General features: G+C 43.6%; 1 protein-coding gene across 1 annotated transcript; it reads left to right on the forward strand.

Moving 5' to 3' along the window:
• The first annotated feature begins 2,884 nt into the window (after positions 1–2,884).
• LOC126456238 (uncharacterized) lies at positions 2,885–19,421 on the forward strand. The gene is made up of 2 exons (XM_050091991.1): positions 2,885–3,134; positions 19,247–19,421. The coding sequence occupies exons 1-2, from the start codon at positions 2,920–2,922 to the stop codon at positions 19,419–19,421; spliced, it is 390 nt and encodes a 129-aa protein (XP_049947948.1). The 5' UTR covers positions 2,885–2,919.
• The last annotated feature ends 4,169 nt before the right edge of the window (positions 19,422–23,590 follow it).

The following is a 23,590-nucleotide window of genomic DNA, read 5'->3' on the forward strand; positions in this document are numbered from 1 at the left end:
TTACAATTGCGCCGTGTTGTCAGAAGCTATCGTCAAAGTTAGAATTGCTGATGTTAACAGACGCAATCCCCTGAATGAAAAATCGGTGTGTGTGCTCAGTGTAGGGACAAATAAGTATGAAGAACAATAAACTTTAATTTAGCTTTAATTCTTCGTGTCGCATACATCATCTAATGAACATTTAAATTGTATTTGTGGAATTAACTAATTCTTCGAATAACATAAATGTGAAAAGTGATTTAGTGACAATTTAACTGTAAACAGCAATACGTTTACATCGAAATATGACGCATTCTGAACATCGCTCAAGGTTATGTTATCTCTGGAATTACGTCATGTAGTTGTTGAATACGCGACATAGCGATGCCTTGGCGATATAATAATAATTGACAGAATAATAATTGACAACTCAATATCCTCACAAAAATCATGATGTGACATCGGCTTGGTTGATGGACTGATGATTCAAGATATTATATTTTCAAAGTTTGAATACCCATTCTCAAACTGGGCATAAGAACTACAATCAGCAAGTTTGCATAAACTGAAAAGTCTGTCACGAACACCCAAAGTTTGAATACCCATTCTCAAACTGGGCATAAGGACTACAGTCAGCAATTTTGCATAAACTGAGAAGTCTGTCGCGAACACCCAAAAGGACTTTTGGTTATCATTTCAGATCAAGGGAGTCATTGCATTATCGGGTGGTGCAGACGCTATACACTCCTGGAAATGGAAAAAAGAACACATTGACACCGGTGTGTCAGACCCACCATACTTGCTCCGGACACTGCGAGAGGGCTGTACAAGCAATGATCACATGCACGGCACAGCGGACACACCATGAACCACGGTGTTGGCCGTCGAATGGCGCTAGCTGCGCAGCATTTGTGCACCGCCGCCGTCAGTGTCAGCCAGTTCGCCGTGGCATACGGAGCTCCATTGCAGTCCTTAACACTGGTAGCATGCCGCGACAGCGTGGACGTGAACCGTATGTGCAGTTGACGGACTTTGAGCGAGGGCGTATAGTGGGCATGCGGGAGGCCGGGTGGACGTACCGCCGAATTGCTCAACACGTGGGGCGTGAGGTCTCCACAGTACATCGATGTTGTCGCCAGTGGTCGGCGGAAGGTGCACGTGCCCGTCGACCTGGGACCGGACCGCAGCGACGCACGGATGCACGCCAAGACCGTAGGATCCTACGCAGTGCCGTAGGGGACCGCACCGCCACTTCCCAGCAAATTAGGGACACTGTTGCTCCTGGGCTATCGGCGAGGACCATTCGCAACCGTCTCCATGAAGCTGGGCTACGGTCTCGCACACCGTTAGGCCGTCTTCCGCTCACGCCCCAACATCGTGCAGCCCGCCTCCAGTGGTGTCGCGACAGGCGTGAATGGAGGGACGAATGGAGACGTGTCGTCTTCAGCGATGAGAGTCGCTTCTGCCTTGGTGCCAATGATGGTCGTATGCGTGTTTGGCGCCGTGCAGGTGAGCGCCACAATCAGGACTGCATACGACCGAGGCACACAGGGCCAACACCCGGCATCATGGTGTGCGGAGCGATCTCCTACACTGGCCGTACACCACTGGTGATCGACGAGGGGACACTGAATAGTGCACGGTACATCCAAACCGTCATCGAACCCATCGTTCTACCATTCCTAGACCGGCAAGGGAACTTGCTGTTCCAACAGGACAATGCACGTCCGCATGTATCCCGTGCCACCCAACGTGCTCTAGAAGGTGTAAGTCAACTACCCTGGCCAGCAAGATCTCCGGATCTGTCCCCCATTGAGCATGTTTGGGACTGGATGAAGCGTCGTCTCACGCGGTCTGCACGTCCAGCATGAACGCTGGTCCAACTGAGGCGCCAGGTGGAAATGGCATGGCAAGCCGTTCCACAGGACTACATCCAGCATCTCTACGATCATCTCCATGGGAGAATAGCAGCCTGCATTGCTGCGAAAGGTGGATATACACTGTACTAGTGCCGACATTGTGCATGCTCTGTTGCCTGTGTCTGTGTGTCTGTGGTTCTGTCAGTGTGATCATGTGATGTATCTGACCCCAGGAATGTGTCAATAAAGTTTCCCTTTCCTGGGACAATGAATTCACGGTGTTCTTATTGCAATTTCCAGGAGTGTATTTATAAGTGGAGAAGATCGATAGACATCGACATCGAACACAATTGCTTTAATTACAAGCAAGGGTGGCCCACACACACTCTGGCGTGCTGCTCCATCGAGACATTGATTTCAGTTTTGAGAGACAGTATCTGAAAAATAACCAAACTGCATGAGGAGTTTGTTTTTTATAATTGTGTTGTATTGTATGTTAACCGGGGACCTAGAAATGACAGAGAGGTTTCGTCCCTGCCACAGCCGCAGTGGTCCACAACCCCATGACGACAACCGCAGTCCACTTCACCCCTCTGCCGCCCCATACCGAACCCAGGATTATTGTGCGGTTTGGCCCCCAGTGGACCCCCCCAGGGAACATCTCACACCAGACGAGTGTAACCCCTATGTTTGCGTGGTAGAGTAATGGTGGTGTACGTGTACGTGGAGAACTTGTTTACGCAGCAATCGCCGACATAGTGTAACTGAGGCGGAATAAGGGGAACCAGCCCGCATTCATCAAGGCAGATGGAAAACCGCTTAAAAACCATCCACAGTCTGGCCGGCACACCGGACCTCGACACAAATCCACCGGGTGGATTCGTGCCGGGGACCAGGCGCTCCTTCCCACCCGGAAAGTCGTGCGTTAGACCGTATGGCCAACTGGGTGAGCTTTTGTTTTTATAATAGTTACAGATTGGCGTTGTTGTGGTCGACAGATTCCGTTCCACGTCATCTTGACTGGGACAACCATCACCATTGGGCCGAAACAAAATGAGATGTCACATTATTTGGTGCCAGAATGTGGGGCCCGACGCGACAACGACTGCAGAGTGCGGGTCGATGCTCTGCAACTACGAGACACATGAACACATCTGCAGAGGGAGCGACACAACGCGTTGGAGGACTGAACCAGAGCAGAACATTGGTCGAGACAGTGACATCAGCTGCCGACAGTGACGTGAGCGAGACTACAACAGCGCACAAGCAGATGATAAATAGTAATCACTACTCAAAGTAAGTGATTATCCAGGTACGGTATATTTTATTGCTTCACCAAACTGGTAATTGTAAGAATTTTATTGTGCTGTTGTCAAGTAGAGAATAAGATTAATACTGTGTGACGATTATGACCATAGCTAGTGTCGGTACTAGCAAAAAGTGGTTAACAAGATTTCAAATGTCAAGAAGAGATAGAAGGTCGCGTAGCAATTTCGACAAAATTGATCCGGAATCTTGTGATGAATTAAGTGAAGTATCAGACCATGAGGATATCAACAGAACGATTGTCAATGTGGGAGTACAATCTTTTGTCAAGTCAGACATAATTAACCCCACTAATGTATCTGACTATGGGCTAGAAAGTAAAGAAAAAATATCTGATGATAATACTTCTGATCCTAAGGATAAAGCCATCAATGAGTATATGACGAATGCTACACCAAGGTGATGAGGAAATATAGATGTCCTTAGAGCTATAGTAGTAAAATTGTCTAGGATGGATTGTTTGAAAGTTAAATTCTCTGACATGAACAATAGGTTCGCTGAACAGCAAGTGACCTTAAATGTTAAGTTTTCTGATATGGACAGTAAGTTTGTTAACATAGATGCTAAGTTAACAGAACAGCAAGCATCTATAGATGCTAAATTCATTGATCACCAACAGGCTTTAGAAATTAAGTTTTCTGAACAACAGGCTAAATTAATTGCAATTTGGGAGGCTAAACTAGCTGAACAACAGACTAAAGTCGATTGTAAGTTTGACAGTCTAGAGTTAAGGTTAGAAAACCGAGAAAAGGAAGATATTAGGATTATTGATCGTATCGATAAAATCAATGAAAATGTCAATACTTTTTCAGAACAATTTGGGGCTATGTCTGAAAAAGTTAATGCCTTGGCTGAGAATAACATTTGCATCATGGAATGAGAAGAGGAATTGTCAGGTCGTATAAATGATTTGGAGAAAAATTTGTTGGGTAAAGTGGCTACTTATGTGCTAGATCAAACTAAGAAACTGGAGGAAGATCTATCGAAATGGATAGAAAACAAAACAGGAGATATTAACAGAAGAGTTCGTTCGGTCGTTGAGAGTGCGCAAAATCAAGTTCATGAACAGGTGACAAACAATAATCCATTGATAGAGGCTTCTGTTAATGAATTTCGTCACATTGAAGATAAAATAGTTGATGAATGTACTAAGGGTTGTAAATCAGCAATTACTAACACCCGGTCTACCGAGCAACAGTCAGGAAGTGATTCTGCTTGCTTGCTCGCTCACTAAAAACACGGATTGAACATCAACTCTGATGGTTCTGGAGTCTTAAGCAGCATAGCTGCTGTTCCTCCATGTTAGACAATGGTGGTAATGATGGCCTCTGGCTCGGGTGGTCCTCAGGCTACTTTCAAAGATTTTCGAAATAGGCGATGGCAGCTGCATCCTCTGGGACATGTTGTCTTATGCCGGAACGCTACTCCTCCTTCAGGCACTTCGCTGAGACCTGGAAGAGGTGTTCCCAGTCGCTGGGGGGTGAAGATGGGGAGGATGTTGATCGCTCGCAGCCCCTTCGGAGAAACTACCTCATGCAACAGGCTACAGGTGTGGCAGAGGTCGCACGGGTGGTGGGGAAGGGGGGGGGGGGGGGGGGGGCTTGGGAACATCTGGCGGCGGAAAAGGATATGGGTTGTCTGCGTGAGGGTATGACCCATCCTTTATGGATGCCGCGACCTTCTTAAGGAAGGGCTGCACACTGCACTTATCAGCAAGTGGCAGGCACAGCGGCAGCTTCTCCTTCTCCAATGTCTCTTCCTTTTTGTGTGGGGTGACCGATGGTGCATCTTCCCTGGTATGTGGGACTGCCGCCACAGCTACAGGCAGTCCAAGTGAGTAGACGTCCATCGCCACCTACACTGCTACAGGCGACGAGTCGATGTGCGTCTGCGTGGTGGCGTACACACCCATCGGTGCCTCACACACGGGAGGCATGTGCGGGAGCCGGAATCTTCTTCATGAGAACTCGCAACTCCTCAGGCAGCTCCTGGTTGAACAGCTGCGAGCTCTTCTTTCAGCGTGGATGGTTCGGCTGCAAAGGTGGCTTGGAAGCTGGCCATGGCGTTGTCAGTGGCGGCTTCGAGTCGGCGCGGCTCGCGCCCTTCACTATAGGGTGGGGGGGGCGGGGTGGCCACCTTGGCATTAGGCACCACCGTAGGGTGTGTCATGGAGGGCTGGCAGTGAAGCTCATTAAGATAGCCGCACCTCGTGTCTTGGTGCAACTGCCGTTTTGCTGCCAGGCACCGCCACGGGGCGTGTCATGGCGGGCTGGCGGCGAGGCTCCTTAAGATAGCCATAGTTATGCGAATTTGCAGCATGTGAGCTGCTGCAATTCGAGCATCTCCTGGCCACCCCCCATGTCTTGCTGCTACTGCTGTCTTGGCGCTAGGTACTGCCATGGGGCATTTCACGTCCGGCTGGCAGCAATGCTCATTAAGATAGCCACCCCTCATGTCTTGGTACAAATGCCGTCTTGGCAACAGGCGCCGCCGCGTAGCATGTCAAGGTGGGCTGTCAAGAGGCACTTAAGATAGCCCCAGCTACACAGGTTTGCAGCATGTGAGCCACTGCAGTTCGCCATTTTGGCGCCAGGCGCCGCAGTGTGGTGTGTCATGGTGGGCTGGCAGTGAAGCTTCTTAAGATAGCTGCCCCTTGTGTCTTGTTGCAACTGCCTTCTTGACGCCAGGTGTGTCACGGTGGGCTGACAGCGAGGCTCCTTAAGATAGTCGCAGCTACGCGAGTTTGCGGCGTGTGAGCCACCGCAGGTCGTGCATCTGCTGGCCACCCCTCTTGTCTTAGTGCAACTGATGTCTTTGTGCCAGGCACCGCCGTGGGGCATGTCACGGCGGGCTGGCGGCGAAGCTCCTAAATATGGCGGCCCCTCTTGTCTTTGTGCAACTGCCGTCTTGGTTTTAGTCGCCGCTACGGGGCGTGTCACGACGGGCTGGTGACGAGGCTTCTTAATATAGCCACAGCTACGCGAGTTTGCAGCTTGTGAGTCGCCACAGTTCGAGCATCTTCTGGTCACCACTCGTGCCTTGGTGCAACTGCGCTGGTGGGCAGTTCAAGTGCGCAATGGCGTACTTGCCCACAGAGGAAAATGAACAAATACACAACAACGTGAAATTAACTTCGACAGAAAACGCCCACGAATGCAATATAGCACTTGTGTAGGTGAACCGTGGGAAACGAATTGTCAGTCAGATGAGGAGGATGATCCCTACATTCAGGGAGAATGTATTTTGTCATTAAAAGTCGAACATAGTATTTTCAAAAGTCATAGTTGCCCACATTTTCAAATGAAAAGAATTATATCAACCCCAGAGTGATTATCAATTCATTTAAAAGAATATTTCCCCGTAGTTGAACAAAATATGATAAATTACAGTTTATAGTGTCGAAGATTGTAGGAGAAGCAGCATTATGGGCCGCTGAAGTTATTGAGACCGGTAACTCGTCTTCTTAATTTGAGAGATCATTTCTAGCTAAATATTGGTCCTTAAGCAAACAAGAGAAACTGCATAAGGAAGTATATCAACCGGAATTTTGTAATTCGAAAAAGGAAACCCTTAGGCATTATTTTGAACTCTACTTGAACTAAATGCATTGTTGGACAGAACCAATTTCGAGCAGAGGAGTGATTCGAATATTGAAAAGTAGGGTACCTTTGAATATTTGAGAGAAATTAATTCATGTTCCCCATTCTGACGTTGAACAGTTCCTATCCGTGATCGATTTAATTGATATGTTCATGAAGGATGCAAAACAGTGGCATAATAATAACAACAACCATTATTATGCTAAGAACAACGGTAGTAATAATGCGTGGAATAGTAGTAATCAAATTAATAGTCATTCTGGAGAATTTAACTGAAATAACGGTAATTCGAAGAACGCTAATGATCATTTGGATCACTCGTAAAAGAAGAATCAGAATTGGAACACAAATTATCAGTATTCAAAAGGGAATCTTGTGGGAAACAACAACCAGGTGACTGAAGCGGGAAGTTTTCAATGAGTTTATGTTGTAACCACTAACAGAAAGAGAAAGTATGGGGGGCGGCAATCATTGAACCCTCAATATTGTGATGATGGCAGTAAGAACAATTGTGTTTCTATAAATCTACAGAATAAATCGAATTGGGGAAATTGTCCGATGCACATTGTAGGTTGGGGAAATTCAACACCAAAAGTGAATCTTCCGGGTCCAACAGACCTATACCTTTGTCAGATGGAAGAGGTGTAGTTGTGGATAGTTCGTATTCACAAACAGAAAACGAAATTCATATAGCTGAGGTGCATGAACAGCTGAGGGACCTAAAGAATGGATAGTCAAATTAATGTCAGTCATTTTAGGCCTTATCTTGGTGGCTGGTATTGAGGAGGGAGGCAAACGTCGTGAGTTAATAAATATACTGGACTATAATAAGGAAAGTGATATTCGTGAGGATCTCATGTTAGAACCAAAACAGGAAACAAATGAATGGATATATTTTGCAAGCAATTGTCGAAGTAAACATTAATGACGTACTGATTAACGTGCTCATAGATACAGGAGCGACAGTTAGTGTGATGACGATGAGTTGTCTAAATATGGTTAGTAAGCAACGAAAGGTACTCACCTTACTGGTAATGGGCTGCACGGTTTCAGGGGCATTTAGTGCAACACACTGCTAAACAGATAAGGGTGACGGTAGAACTACAAGGGATAGCCACTGAATGCACTTTTTTAGTAGTATCTCGAATGTCAACGTCGTGTATTTGGGGAATGGATTTTTTGTGTTACTACAGTGCAGTGATAGATTTTAATGAGGGTGTATGTACTTTCATAGTTAAAGCTAAACCATTAAGACTAATTTTATTGAAAAGAAAGATTATTTTGGGAAAATATTGCCAAAATGTCACAGTTGACTAGTTGTAAAGGCTTTGCATTTGAAAAGTATTGAATTTGTAGGACGAAATGAGGCTGAGATGGATGTATCAAGCATCATAGAAAAGTACTCAAATCGGAATGCACTTCACCACTCCCTCCTTAGTGTCAACGGTACTTTGTGTTGAAACGGACATGTCATCCGGACCGCATTACAATGGGTCGTGCACAGGCTGCTGATGGTGCATTAGAGGTAGCCTCAGACGTCCGTTGAGGCTGACCTGTGATGTGCAGTGAAGTGGCTGGAGCTTCGGTCATGTCCATAGTGTGTGTAGATTCGTCCATACCAGTGTATGGAGTGCGGAAGGCTGGTTTGCGCCTGTCGATGGAGATGGTGGTTGGTGTACCCATCACATCGATATTGACTGTCTTCTTCTCCCTACTGAAGACACAATAAGATCCATCGTAGCGTGGCTGCAGCGGCTTTCATACTGCGTCATGCCATAAGAAGACATATTGGCATTCCCATAGCTCGTCAAACACAAATGGGCGACGAGTCTGCTGACCCCTTGGAGCAATGGGGCGTAGCTGCCGGATTTGTGTATGCAGCTTTTGTACAAAATCTGAAATGTCAAATTGACAATTAGCAAAGAACTCGCTGGGAAGTCCTATTGGCTGGCCATACACAAGTTCTGCAGTCGTGGCGTTCAGGTCTTCTTTCAGTGATGCACGGAGACCCAGGAGGACAATGGGCAACGTCTCTGTCCACCACTGTGAGTCATGACATCGAAGCGACACTTTCAGTTGACGGTGCATGCGTTCAGTTCAACCATTTGCTGACGGGTGGTAAGCTGTAGTTCTAATGCACCTTGTACCCACTAGGATAGAGAGTGCTTTGAACAAATATGACTCAAACTGTCTTCCTTTGTTGTGATTCATAAGGGCACTCCAAAACGGGCGCTCCATCCCCTGAAGAATGCAGTCGCGACAGTTTCGGCGGTGATGTTGGCGATCGGGAACACCTCGGGCAAGAACGTAAAACAATCAGTGATTGTAAGGCAGTAGGTGTATCCTTCTGATGGTGGGAGAGGTCCTACTAGGTCTAGCCGGACATGATCAAATCTCTGATTTGGAGGAAGAAATGTGGCAAGAGGTGATCTAACGTGCCGGCTAACTTTATTCCGTTGACAGGCCACACATTGTCACACATATTGCTTGCAATCTTTGTCCATGTGTGGCCAGACAAAAGCTCGCTTCACCATGCTGGTAGTGGCTCGTATTCCAGGATGTGAGAAGTTCTGCAAAGAGGCAATTGCTGTTGGCAAAAGTCAGTAGTCACAAAAGGTCTCGGTTTGTTAGTGGCGACATCACAATACAGCAGCACCATTGACAGAGGCAGTGTAATACAGGGAATTTGTAGGCCTGATGGTTGCGCCAGCAAATCTTGGAGCTCACTATCAGATTGTTGTGCTGCGGCGAGAGCTTCAAAATCAACTGCTTCAGTGATTGCTTCAATCCTTGGGAGTGCATTAGCTGGCACATTTAGTTCTCCTTCAACGTGTACAATATTGGTGGTGAACGGTCCAATACAGTCAAGGTGTCGTAGTTGACGTGGCGATGCCTTCTCAGGACGCTGGCTGAAAGCATATGTTAGTGGCTTATGGTCTGTGATGAGAGTGAACTGCTATCCTTCCAACATGTGATGAAATTTCTTAATAGCAGCACATGCAGCATACAGTTTGAGATCATAAGTGGACCAATTCTGCTGAGATGGCGATAGCTTTTTACTGAAAAAGGCTAAGGGCTGCCAGTGCCCATCTATTTGCTGTTGCAGTGCAGCACCGATTGCAGATGCAGATGTGCCGACCATCAGAGCGAGAGGTGCCTGCGGAACTGGTGCGTTAACGGCATGTCTTCTGCGATGGCACTCTTCAGCTTGTTAAATGCCAACTCGGACTCACTGTCCCACTTGAGTTTGTCTTTCGGCTTCGGTGGACCTTGCAAGAACTTATTCAGTGGTGCAGATAGGAAGGCATGATTGCTAATGAATCAACCATAAAAACTGGTTATTCCAAGAAATCTACATAATTCTTTCACCGTCGTAGGCTGGGGAAAATTCAGTATAGCGTCTACTTTCTCCTGTGGTGGCTGTATGCCTTGAGCATTGATAGTGTAGCCTAGGAATTGTACTTCAGTTGCTCCAAAAATGCACTTCGACAGGTTGATGAGCAGGTCATGTGCACGTAAATGAGTGAAGATCTGTCGTAAGTGTGATAAGTGTTCTGCCTCTGAATTTGATATGACCAAAACGTCATCAGTATACACATAACGGTAGTCTAAGTCACGTGTCACTTCATCCATGAATTGTTGAAACGTTTGGGCACCATTACAAAGTCCAAAAGGCATTCAGGTAAATTCAAAGAGTCCGAACAGTGTGCAGACAGCAGTCTTAGATACACCATCAGGTGCCACAGGTATCTGGTAATCACACGAACTAAGTCCAATGTGGAAAAGATTCGCTTACTGTAGATTGAAAGTAAAATCTTTGATATGTGGGACTGGATAACGATCTGGAATGGTTCTGGCGCTGAGCTCTCTGCAGTAGCCACATGGACGCCATCTGTTATTCTACTTTGCTATCACTGGTAGAGGAGATGACCAACTAATGCTCAATGGGCGGCAGATTGCTTGTGCTGGCATGTACGAGAATTCCAGCTTAACTATCTTCAGTTTCTGGGGTGTCAAGCGGCGTGGTCGAGCATGTAGTGGTGGCCCAGGTGTAGTCAAAATATAGTGCACTGTCGAGAGCTGCACAGGTGCTAGTGTGGGAGTCTGGCATGTGATCTCTGGGAACTGTCTGAGGAGCTCTATAAATAGAGAATCACCAGTAACTACTCATACTGCTGTGTCATCCACACAATGCACTCGACCTTGGCTTGCTAGGTTGGTAATAGTGTCAAGAAGGTGTCGGTGACGAAGGTCAGGCAGGAGTCCATACAATGATAAAAAATCCGCTCCAAGTATGGGGTGTGTCACATCTGCTATGACAAATTGCCATTCAACTTTGCACTGCAGGCGTAAGTTCAAAACTAATGTGACAAGACCATACATTGTCATTGTATAACCATTGGCTGTGAAAAGGTGGCAGTCATCACATTTGCAACATGGCAGACAGGCAGATGAATAGACTGACACATCAGCACCCGTGTGTACCAAATACTGTAACTTTGTACTATGTTCTGTTACAAACAGTCAACGGCAGCCGTCTGGAGAGCCAATAGCCGTCATCACTGACTTCCTGCTAAGTTCTCTGTTCTCTCAGCAGTTTACACTTGCACACCTCAGAACTATACCATTGGTGATACCAACAGATTCTTGCTGACAAAGGTGAGCGGCTGTGCTTACCTGGTGAGCGGTGGCGATGAAGTCAGCAGCTGGTTGTCTGGGTCCGTAATGCAGCTACTTGCAAGGTGAGCTTGGCAACCTGTGCTTGTAGCGCGGTGAGAGTGTTATCTGCCCGAGGCTGTGAGCGAACTGCTGTGATGCATGCAGATGGATACATTTCCGTTACGCGATCTGCAGTTTGCATCCAGATTGCTGGCACACACTGTCAATATTTTCTGTGACTCGGGTGGCAGGCAGGATAGCCAAATATTCTGCTAAATGTCATCACTGACCACGTTGCTTGCTAATGTATGCAGTCGGCACAGTAGCTGCTATGGCGTGCGATCGCCTAGCTCTTCTGTGTGGAGTGGCTTCTCTAACCTTTTCGTCTCGGGCTGCGAGAGCTGGGTTATCAAAACATTCTTTATGGTTGTGTAATGATCAGTATTCGGTGGTGACGCCAGAATATCTTGTACTTCTGTGCCCATATCTTCATTGAGTGCAGCAACTACATAACTGTACTTCATTTTGTCTGAGGTTATGTGCACTAGCACAAATTGACTTTTTAGTTGAGCAAACCACAGCATGGGATTCTGTTCCCAACACGGTGGCAGTTTTACTGCCACGCAATTAATTACTGCACCAGTAAGCACTTCTGCAGTTGGTGGTGGGTCTGCCATCGTGAGTTATGGTGAAATGGGGATGTGCGACACGGCTGACGCGGATACCTGTATTTAACGTGACGTGGCATGATATGGAGTGTTAGTGACCATCGAATTTCATGTTGGTGGCCTTCGGTGATCATGTCAGGGTCACCAATGTTGCGAGACTGGTTGCACTCACTTAATTGCAACATAAAAACACACCACAACTCACGCAACTGCTTTACTACCAAAATAACTCTAAAGAACATCCATCAAAGAGAAAACATAGAAGTGATAACATAGGTCAGAGACTGCCAAAGATAATAATTACAAATGGCAATCACTCGCACATAGCCTTACACTGCATGTAACACTGAACTTCAAATGCACTTTCTTAGTAGTATGTCGAATGTTAACGCCATGTATTTGGGAAATTGATTTTTTGTGTGACTAGAGTGCAGTGATAGATTTTAAGGAGGATGTATGTACTTTCATAGTTAAAGCTAAACCCTTAAGGGTAACTATTAAAAAGAAAGATTATTTTGGGAAAATATTGCCAAAATGTAACAGTTACCTGTCTACTTGTAAATGCTTTCCATTTGAAAAGTATTAATAGTGTAGGACGAAATTATGCTGAAATAGATGAAAAAGAAAATGTACGCAAATCGGAATGTCTATCAATAGAACAACAAGATGAGTTGGGAAAAGTTTTTACAACAATATTTGCCTGTATTTAATAAGAAACCAGGCGTGATTAAAGATTTTGAATATTGTATTCAAACTTATCTACACTCTACATTTTGTAAAACCACTTATTCAGTTCCTTGGTAAAAAAGAGAAGCCGTGGCCAAAGAAATAAAAAAGATGATAGAGTGGGGAATAATTGAGACTTTAACTTCTGGATACTCAAGTCCATTGTTAGCTGTGACTAAACCAAACGGTGATATTCAGCTAGTTCTTGATGCTCGCGACATTAATAAAATTATCAAACCCATAAAAACTCACCCTGAAAACTTAGAAGAGCTATTGCAGAAATTTCATGGGGTGAAATTTTTGACCTCCCTCAAGCTCCAAAGTTCCTACTGGCAAAGTAAAATGTCAAAGGAATCAAGAAAATATACAGCATTCATTTTTCTGGCACTGAGTTACCAGTTTAAGGTAATGCTGTTTGGTTGTAATATTAGCGGTGGTGTTTTCATAACCGCTTTAGAAAATTGCTCAGACCTGATTTATTAGAATGTGTCACTGTATATGTAGATGATCTACTGATCGCCGCAGAGACCTGGAGTGAACATGTCAAATTAATTGATCGTATATTTATTAAATTTCTTGAGTATGGGGTCACAGTCAATTTAACAAAATCCAAATTTGGTAGAAATCAAATAACAATTCTTTGGGCATATTGTGGCACCAGAAGGAATTTTACCGAACCCTAAAAAGTTGGATGCCATTAACAATTGTTCATATCTACAAAATAAAATAAAATTAAAGTCAGTTTTAGGTCTGGCATGTTTATTTAGAAAGTTTGTGTCGCAGCAGTTGTTAAATAAAGATTGTCTGTTACATTTGTTAAGGAAAAATATTCTGTGCTAATGGATGGAAGCATGTAGTAACGCTTTTGATGATATATCAAAATGCTCTGATAAATGCTCCATTGTTACATCATCCCCAAATGAATAAAGACTTTTATGTGGTGACAGATGCAGCTGAAACAGGTTCAGGTGGCACAATATTCCAAATGGAAGATGAGAATAATGTAGAAACAATAAAAATTATCGCCTTTGCTAGCCCAACCTTATCAGGTTGTGAGAGACCGTACAGCACGACTGAACTGGAAGTGCTGGCAATTACCTGGGTGCTTAAAAAGTTCTGATATTTCATATATGGGAAACGAATTGTAATTTATTGTGACCATAAAGTGGTGACGTTTTTAATGACAAGTAGGATGCTGCATGGCCGACTAAGATGTTCGGCATTGTTGCTACAAGAATATGACATAACAGTTAAGTACGCCAAGGGAAGGGATAATGTTGTTGCTGATGCGTTGTCAAGGCTATCAAATAAAATGGTAGATGAGATCAAAGAAGAAAGGGTGATGGACTTTAAAGTGACAATGTTCGGAACACTTCCATATAGGAGGGAAGTTAAAGAAATTTGTTTGCAAATAGAACAAATCCAAAAATCAGATGATAAATGGAGAAAAAATAGGAGAGAATTAAGAGAAGGAATGCATAGTAACATTAATGATCATTACCAATTGCAAGCAGATGTATTATTTTATCATAGAACCGAGGAGGATGAGTGGAAGATATTCATTCCCTCACAATGTGCTGAGACATTATTGCGGTTCACACATGCAAGATGGGGTCATTTTGGAGCTCACAAATGCGTGATTAAATTACAACAATTGTGTTTTTATCTGGGTTTAATAAGGAGTGCTCAGGAGATACTCAAGAGGTGTAAAATTTGTCAAAGAGCAAATCCGGTTAATTGTTGTAGTAAAGGTGTATTACATCCCATTATATCATTGGAGCCACTGAGTATTGTCTCATGTGATACATGTGGGCCATTTCCCAAAGCTAAAGGAAATTTTAAATATATATTCACAATGTATGATCTATTCAAGAAGTATGTGAAATTTTATGCTTTGTGAATGGCCAATATAAAACCCATGCTGAGAAAGATTACGGATGATTATTTGGTGAATGTAGGAAAACCTGGAATGCTTATTTCAGATAACGCCTCATATTTTCGAAGTAAAGCATGGAAGGAAACATTGAAGGCATGCGGAATTCCTCATGTATTCATTGCCTGCTTTAATCCATCGGGAAACCCAGTACAAAGATTATTTAGAGAACTAAATCAATTTGTAAGAACTTGAGTTTGTATTTAATAAGCAACAGAGTGATAATTGGCTTGGTAATTTACCACGTGTGGGGTTGCTAGTCCCCCATCGGGCGCCTCCCCAGGTGGCGGATAGGGGAAAGCCTCCCAGATATGGGTGGCACCGGGGAAATGAAATACCCGGGGTGGACCAAAACTAGCAGTGTGGTGGCGTCTGTACTCTAGTGGAGCGGCCTACCAAAGGTGTCTGTACCCCATGTCAGGGGCGGCCTGGAAATTATATCGCCAATCCATTCTGAAGCAAGCGTGGCGATTATGCTTCTCACCTTTGAGTTATGTTGTGTGACATTAATGTTAAATTTTCCGGAGTAATAGCCCCACAGTCGGATCTCCGGGTGGGAGCAACTTTGATGTCCCAAACACCAAGTGGTGCTGAGAAGAAGATACAGACTCTTCACGTCTGTACATATAACTGTCGCTCTCTAATAGGCAACGACAGACTAGAAGAGATCGAGAAAGAGCTTACAAAAATCAACTGGAGTATTGTTGGTTTAAGCGAAGTTCGCCGAAAAGGGGAAGACTGTCTCCGTTTGCGCTCTGGCAACTTGTTTTACTTTTGTGGTGATCCAGAAGGAAAACTCAATGGAGTTGGGTTCTTAATCAACAAGAATATTGCTGATAGAGTATCTGTCTTAGAAGGTACTTCCAGCAGGACAGCTCGAATGGTCCTGAAGGTGTCGAATAGGTATAAAATACAGATTGTTCAGGTGTACGCTCCCACCTCAAGTCACCCTGACGAAGAAATTGAATCATTTTACGAAAGTCTGGATAACACCTGTAAAAAAGGTAGCGATTGTCACTTCCAGATGGTCATTGGAGATTTCAATGCAAAAGTTGGCACCAAGAAACAAGGCGACACAGTGGTGGGCAACTATGGGATTGACGACCGAAACGATAGAGGTGAGAGATTAGTCCAGTTCGCTGAGTACACCAGTATGTCCATCATGAATACGTTCTTTAAGAAGCACCCTGACCGAAAATGGACTTGGAGGAGCCCAAATTTCAGTGTCAAAAATGAGATAGACTTTATTCTGTTAAATATTCCGCAGATTGTAAAAGACGTATCAGTGCTAAATCAGTTCAACACTGGCAGTGATCACCGTCTTGTGAGAGCAAGGGGCGAACTCAATGTAAGAAATGAAAGGAGTAAACTTATGAAAGGGAAGAGAAGGGTAATCAACCTCAAAAACCTGGAAGAACATTCCTCGAAATTCCAAGAAGTCCTCCAAAGCAAGTTCCACGTAACTAAAGATTGTGATTTGGCGGAAATGATTGTTTCAAGTGCACAAGAAGTCGGTGGCCTATGCCAAAAAAATAAACAACCAAAGAAATTCAGTGCCAAAACTGAAACCCTTTTACAACAGAGGAGAGAAATGAAAATCCAAACCGATAGTGACATGGTGGCGTATTCCGAACTATGTAAGGCAGTGCGAAGAGAAATGAAAGCTGACATACAGAAATTCACTGAAGACACCTTACGAGCAAGCTTGGAGAACAAGACAAGTTTAAAGTCAGCCAAACGCAAACTCACAATAGGTAAAAAGCAGATTATCGTACTCGATGGAAATGACAGTCGAATCACTGAAAAGGAGGCGGTTTTGAAGTTCATCAGAGACTTTTATAGCAATTTGTATAGCAATCCAGGGGAAAATTTGAGTGTATCTAATTTAAATGATATATCTAGTGTTCCAGATATACTCCCATCGGAAGTCAAGTGTGCTCTAGATAGCATGAAGAAGGGAACAGTGCCAGGTGATGATGAGCTCAGCGTTGACATCCTCAAACTGGCAGGAGAGGTAACAATAAATCACTTGGCAAAAGTATTTACTTCCTGCCTGCACTATGCTTCAATCCCACTATCGTGGAACAAGGCTAAGATTATTTTGATACACAAGAAAGGAAGTATTCACAATATTAAAAACTACCGTCCTATCAGCTTGCTCTCAATTTTGTACAAAATTTTTACAAAGATCTTGTTAAACCGAATTAGTTCCACCCTAGACTCAGCCCAACCTATAGAACAAGCTGGATTCCGAAGCAATTTTAGCACTATTGACCACATTCTGACCGTTAGTGAAGTGATAAGCAGAGCGAATGAATACCAACTGCCTCTCTGCATTGCCTTTGTTGACTTTGAAAAGGCATTTGACTCCGTTAGCCATGTAGCTGTCCTCCAAGCTTTGAGTGAGCAAGGAGTGGGAGCAGCATACATTGAAGTGCTCAGGAAAATCTACGAGAATTCTTCAGCTTATGTTAACATCGGCGAATCAACTCAAGAATTCCGCATCATGAGGGGTGTCAAGCAAGGCGATCCCATCTCCCCAAAACTGTTCTCTGCTGTATTGAAAATGGCTATGTCAAAGCTGAGCTGGGAAGGTAAGGGAATTAGAATTAATGGAAGAAGGCTTACCAACTTGAGATTTGCTGATGATATTGCCTTACTGGCCAAAGACTTCGCAGAGCTCCAAAACTTAGTTACAGATCTTGCATCGGAATGTCAGCTGGTTGGCTTGAACATGAACCTTTCCAAAACAAAAGTAATATCCAATAAATGGGTCCCAGCTGGAGATGTGAAAGTCAAGGACAGTCTACTAGAAGAGGTCAGTGAATATGTCTACCTTGGCCAGATTATAAATATGAAGGGAGACATAAGACCAGAAATCTATCGACGCATCAAGCTTGGCTGGCAAGCATTTGGGAAGAATTCAAAAGTATTCAGATCAAAAATGCCAGTAAATCTGAAGAAAGCAGTATTTGATCAATGCATTCTTCCTGTGATGACGTACGGATGCGAGACGTGGACACTGAACTCATTCACAAAAGGGAAACTTAGGACAGCACAGAGAGCCATGGAGAGATCAATGCTGGGCTATACAAGAAAGGACAGGAAAAGGGCAGATGACATCCGGTCTGTGACGAAGGTTAATGACATCTTAGAGAGAGTAGGTTCCTTGAAATGGCAGTGGGCTGGCCACGTCGCAAGAAGAAAAGACAACAGATGGACGAAGTTAGTACTGGAGTGGAGTCCGAGAGAGCACCGGAGGCCTAGAGGAAGACCACCAGACAGATGGGACAAAGACATCAAGAAGATCGCTGGTAACACCTGGCAGAGAACTGCCCAAGACCGTCCCACTTGGAGAAGACTTCTGAAAGCCTACCTGAATCCACGACTCGAAGAGGCCACATCATCTAATGATTGAATTGGCTGATGATGATGATGATGATGAATTTACCACGTATGTAAAGTGAACCAAAATATCATGGTGAAAGTATAAAAAAGGTATACTTGAACTTACAACGTAAAGCAAGTATTTGAAAACATCAATTTGACAAAAAGATAGGTTTAGGAGTTAATTATATGGTTGATGATAATGTTCTACTGAAGAATCATCCCAAATCTTCAAAGATAAGAAAATTAAATTGAAAATGGAGCACTTTGTATAAAGGACCATATCGGATTGTTAAGATGCCACATAAAGGAAGCTACCTGTTAGAAGATGAAGAAACCAAGAGGATAAAAGGGGTGTACCCCCATATAGAGTTAAAGAAATACTTTAGTTAATTTAAGGTTTAGATAGTAAGTATGCAAACCAGGAGTAGTTACACAGTAGAAAGATGTTACAACAATGTTTGTGAATTTAATTTCTATATAGAATTAGTGGACAATGAATTAGTTTTAAATAGTTCTTGCAAAAAACAAGTTCTATTTACTTAAGTCATTAAGAAAGATTCTGAGCTATGAGTTCATAACTATAAGTATTTTGTGTTCATCAAAAATTTTAGTAAGTAAAACAATTAAATTATATATTGTATTATCATGTTAATAATTGATGTTTTAATATTTTTACGCTAACTTGCCTCTACATGTTGTTTGACAAACAAGTCATCAGTTTAAAACAAGCATGCAAGGACAGTGAAAAGTCTTACTGTGATCATTCAGGAATGGGGGAGTTTATTTGAACAAAATCACTTATTTTGAGGAAGGCAAAGAAAAGAGATGAATAAGGTTGAATAGTAAATAAATGAATGAATCAACAAGACTTGAAAAAGGAAAAAAACTAACTAATAAGAACAATAGAATGGTACCGGTGTAAGGAATGTTGTACGTGTTTATAAACTGATAGTACAAGTGTGAAAGAGAATATAGATTAATTAGACTTACCATGAACGTTATTAATAAAATGAAGAGTCAATGTGCAATAATGAACACTCAGAACTACGATAACGATATGTAATTTCATGTTATGTACCAAAAAGAGAAGTGATCTAAATGTTTCAGCATACTCAACAGAGGTGATGCAGACTATGTCAGGATAGATTGTGCTGAGGTGTTGTACCGTCTACCGGGAGTGCAGCCACTGGACAACGAGAGTAACCAGACAACCATGCATAATCAGATTGCACTCACTGCCATATATGATCTGATGCTGTTGCGGCTTCACCATGGCCGATAGAGGAGAAGGCACTGGCTTCGAACTGGGCCATGTTTGCAGCTTTGCACGGACTGGTGCAGGTGCAGTGACAGTGTGGCGATACACCGAAAATATAAATGTGACAGTGAAAAGAAATAATGAAATATTTAAGGCACATGGAACCTAAGTTCAAATTCATGTAAAAGAAACAATGTTATGATTCAATTTTTTTGTATGTTTATGTGTCTGAATGACAGTATGCCAATAATAAAACAAGGACCTTACCTAGTTACGGACATTGAAGCAGGAAGTCACATACCCACTTCATCGTCCGGGAGCATGTGTAACACTCCAATTATAGAACCCATAATGAACACCCTTTTGTTGCAAAAAGACATAGAAAAATCAGTCACCCAGCAGAGATGACAGCTACTGACAAGAAAATTTACACTCTTGGCAGTTTGATTAACAATTACGTTATGTAAATACTAATGCTTAACATAAAGAAAGTCTGGTAAAGCACGCTGCAGATTTTGAATCTGCGCCAGACGGCATGGACATCAAAGACACCCAGAGGTCTCTGCACCATCGAGCCGTAAGCCGTGGCGGCACGCACCTCCTGGCCCACATTTAATGTGAGGGCGCCACGGTGGAACACATGGTCCCAGCAGCCAATAGCGGCATTCCCGATCTTGTGTTTAAGTGCCTGCCTCTTGCTCAGCCAGTTAGTCTAGTGTGGGCGTCCATCTATCGACATCTCACCTCAGACAGGTCCTTCATTGTTCGTGTCCATCCTCTCCCATTTGCATTGTTGCTCACGGGCTGCTCCTTGGGTCCCAACACACTTTCCATCAGATCAACCCCATGACTGTTCCAGTTGCAGTTACAACAGAAAGGACTGAATGAAAGAATACCATATGATACTAAACAGAAACTTTAAAGAAAGAATTCAAAAAATTATTATTTATGAATGTTAAAGCCCAGACCATAAACTAACCAAAGATAACATTTATCCTAGAAGAGAGTTGTAGCCACATCGAGCTGTAAGTTTGCTGTGACTACAATGTAATTTGGCAATGGGGATGTTAACTTCACTTCTCTCTTGTACTCTTGCAATAGTAGTATGCATGTTAAGCACTACTAGATTGTTTTAAAACCGATCTGAAGTTTAAAAGTTTTACTGCACTCCTGCCTTCTATATGCTTCCTAAAGTCCACAAACCCAACCACCCAGGACACCTTGTTGTTTCCAGTTACTGCACCCCCACTGAGAGAATCTCTGTTCTCATAGACCTTCAGCCTATTACCCACAACCTACCATTTTACATAAGAGATACAAGCCACTGCCTCCACTGACTTTCCTCAGGTCCCATTCCTTCACTGCGGTGCCCTGATCATCACTACTGATGCCACCTCCCTTTGCACTAACATCCCTAATGCCATGGCCTTCCTACTATTGAACAATACCTTTCCCAGTGCCTGATGGGTTCCAAACCTACAACCACTTTCCTGGTCACCATGACCAACTACATACTCACTCAAAATTACTTCTCCTTTGAAGGCTTCACCCCCCCCCCCCAAAAAAAAAAAGAGAGATTGGCAATGGCATAGTACCATCCTGTGTCAACATATTCACTGCTCATCTAGAGTAATCCTTCCTAACCACCCAGAATCTCAAACTCCTCACCTGGTTTAGGTTCACTGATGACACCTTCATGTTCTGAATTTAAGGTGAGGGCACCCTGCCCACATTCCTTCAAAACCTCAACACCTTTGCCCTCATTCACTTCTCCTGGTCCTCCTCAACCCAGCAAGCCACCTTCCTCAATGTTGACCACCACATCTCAGATGGTTTCATCAGTATCTTCATCCATATCAAACCTACCAACTACCGGCAATACCTCCATTTTGACAACTGCCATCCATTCCATACCATAAGACCCTTCCATACAGTCTAGCCACCAATGGCTGTTGCATGTATAATGATGAGCAGTCCCTCTCAAAACATACAAAAGGTCTCAGCGAGGCCTTCACAGACTGTAATTTCCTTCCCAACATTGTGCAGAAATAGATCTCAGTGCTTGACCTCTCCAGTCACCACCCACCACCTCTCAAAGTCCCACAGTCCAGACACAAAATTGCAGTCCCCTCACAACTCAGTACCACCGAAAAACGGAGCAACTGAATCACTTTCTCCACCACAGTTTCAACTACATCTCATTGTGACCCAAAATGAGGAACACCATACCCATTATCCTCCCACCCACTCCCACAGTGCTATTCCGCTGCCCACCAAATGTACGCAATATCCTCGTCCATCCCTACACTGGCTACAGGAAAATTAAAGAAACCTTTGGAGAAAGGAGAACCACTTACATGAATATCAAGAGCTTTGATGGAAACCCAGTTCTAAGCAAAGAAGGGAAAGCAGAAAGGTGGAAGGAGTATAAAGGGTCTATACAAGGGCAATGTACTTGAGGACAATATTATGGAAATGGAAGAGGATGTAGATGAAGATGAAGATGAAATGGGAGATATGATACTACGTGAAGAGTTTGACAGGGCACTGCAAGACCTGAGTCGAAACAAAGCCCCGGGAGTAGATAACATTCCATTAGAGCTACTGACGGCCTTGGGAGAGCCAGTCCTGACAAAACTCTACCATCTGGTGAGCAATATGTATGAGACAGGCGAAATACCCTCAGACTTCAAGAAAAATATAATAATTCCAATCCCAAAGAAAGCAGGTGTTGACAGATGTGAAAATTACCGAACAATCAGTTTAATAAGTCACACCTGCAAAACACTAACGCGAATTCTTTACAGATGAATGGAAAAACTGATAGAAGCCGGCCTCGGGGAAGATGAGTTTGGATTCCACAGAAATGTTGGAACACGTGAGGCAATACTGATCCTACAACTTATCTTAGAAGAAAGATTAAGGAAAGGCAACCTATGTTTCTAGCATTTGTAGACTTAGAGAAAGCTTTTGACAATGTTGATTGGAATACTCTCTTTCAAATTCTGAAGGTGGCAGGGGGAAAATACAGGGAGCGAAAGGCTATTTACAATTTGTACAGAAACCAGATGGCAGTTATAAAGAGTCGAGGGGTATGAAAGGGAAGCAGTGGTTAGGAAGGGAGTGAGACAGGGTTGTAGCCTATCCCCAATGCTATTCAATCTGTATATTGAGCAAGCAATAAAGAAAACAAAAGAAAAGTTTGGAGTAGGTATTAAAATCCATGGAGAAGAAATAAAAACTTTGAGGTTCGCCGATGACATTCAAGGACTTGGAAGAGCAGTTGAACGGAATGGACAGTGTCTTGAAAGGAGGGTACAAGATGAACATCAACAAAAGCAAAACAAGGATAATGGAATGTAGTCGAATTAAGTCGGGTGAAGCTGAGGGAATTAGATTAGGAAATGAGACACTTAAAGTAGTAAATGAGTTTTGCTATTTGGGTAGCAAAATAACTGATGATGGTCGAAGTAGAGAGGATATAAAATGTAGGCTGGCAATGGCAAGGAAAGCATTTCTGAAGAAGAAAAATTTGTTAACATCGAGTATAGATTTAAATGTCAGGAAGTCGTTTCTTAAAGTATTTGTATGGAGTGTAGCCATGTATGGAAGTGAAACGTGGACGATAAATAGTTTAGACAAGAAGAGAATAGAAGCTTTCGAAATGTGGTGCTACAGAAGAATGCTGAAGGTTAGATGAGTAGATCACATAACTAATGAGGAGGTATTGAATAGAATTGGGGAGAAGAGGAGCTTGTGGCACAACTTGACTAGAAGAAGGGATCGGTTGGTAGGACATGTTCTGAGACATGGAGGGCAGCGTGGAAAGTAAAAATCGTAGAGGGAGACCAAGAGATGAATACACTAAGCAGATTCAGAAGGATGTAGGCTGCAGTAGGTACTGGGAGATGATGAAACTTGCACAGGATAGAGTAGCATGGAGAGCTGCATCAAACCAGTCTCAGGACTGAAGACCACAACAACAACACCATCCCTACACAGCCCCTTGCCTTATGGCTCATATCTCTGTAATATGACCTAGATGCAAGACCTGTTTCGTACATCATCCCACCACCACCTATTCCAGTCACGTCACAAACATCAGCTATTCCATCAAAACCAGGCCCGCCTATGAAACCAATCGTGTGGTCTGCAAACTACGCTGTAGCCACTGTGCTGCTTTCTATGTGGAT

Source organism: Schistocerca serialis, chromosome 2 (genome assembly GCF_023864345.2).
Source record: "Schistocerca serialis cubense isolate TAMUIC-IGC-003099 chromosome 2, iqSchSeri2.2, whole genome shotgun sequence".
Lineage (NCBI taxonomy): Eukaryota > Metazoa > Arthropoda > Insecta > Orthoptera > Acrididae > Schistocerca > Schistocerca serialis.

Excerpts from the sequence above, each read along its gene's own strand:
- LOC126456238 (XM_050091991.1), top strand. The coding sequence starts at position 2,920 with ATGTGGGGCCCGACGCGACAACGACTGCAGAGTGCGGGTCGATGCTCT. Across the intron at positions 3,135-19,246 it reads AATAGTAATCACTACTCAAA|CATACTCAACAGAGGTGATG; the intron begins GTAAGTGATTAT and ends TAAATGTTTCAG.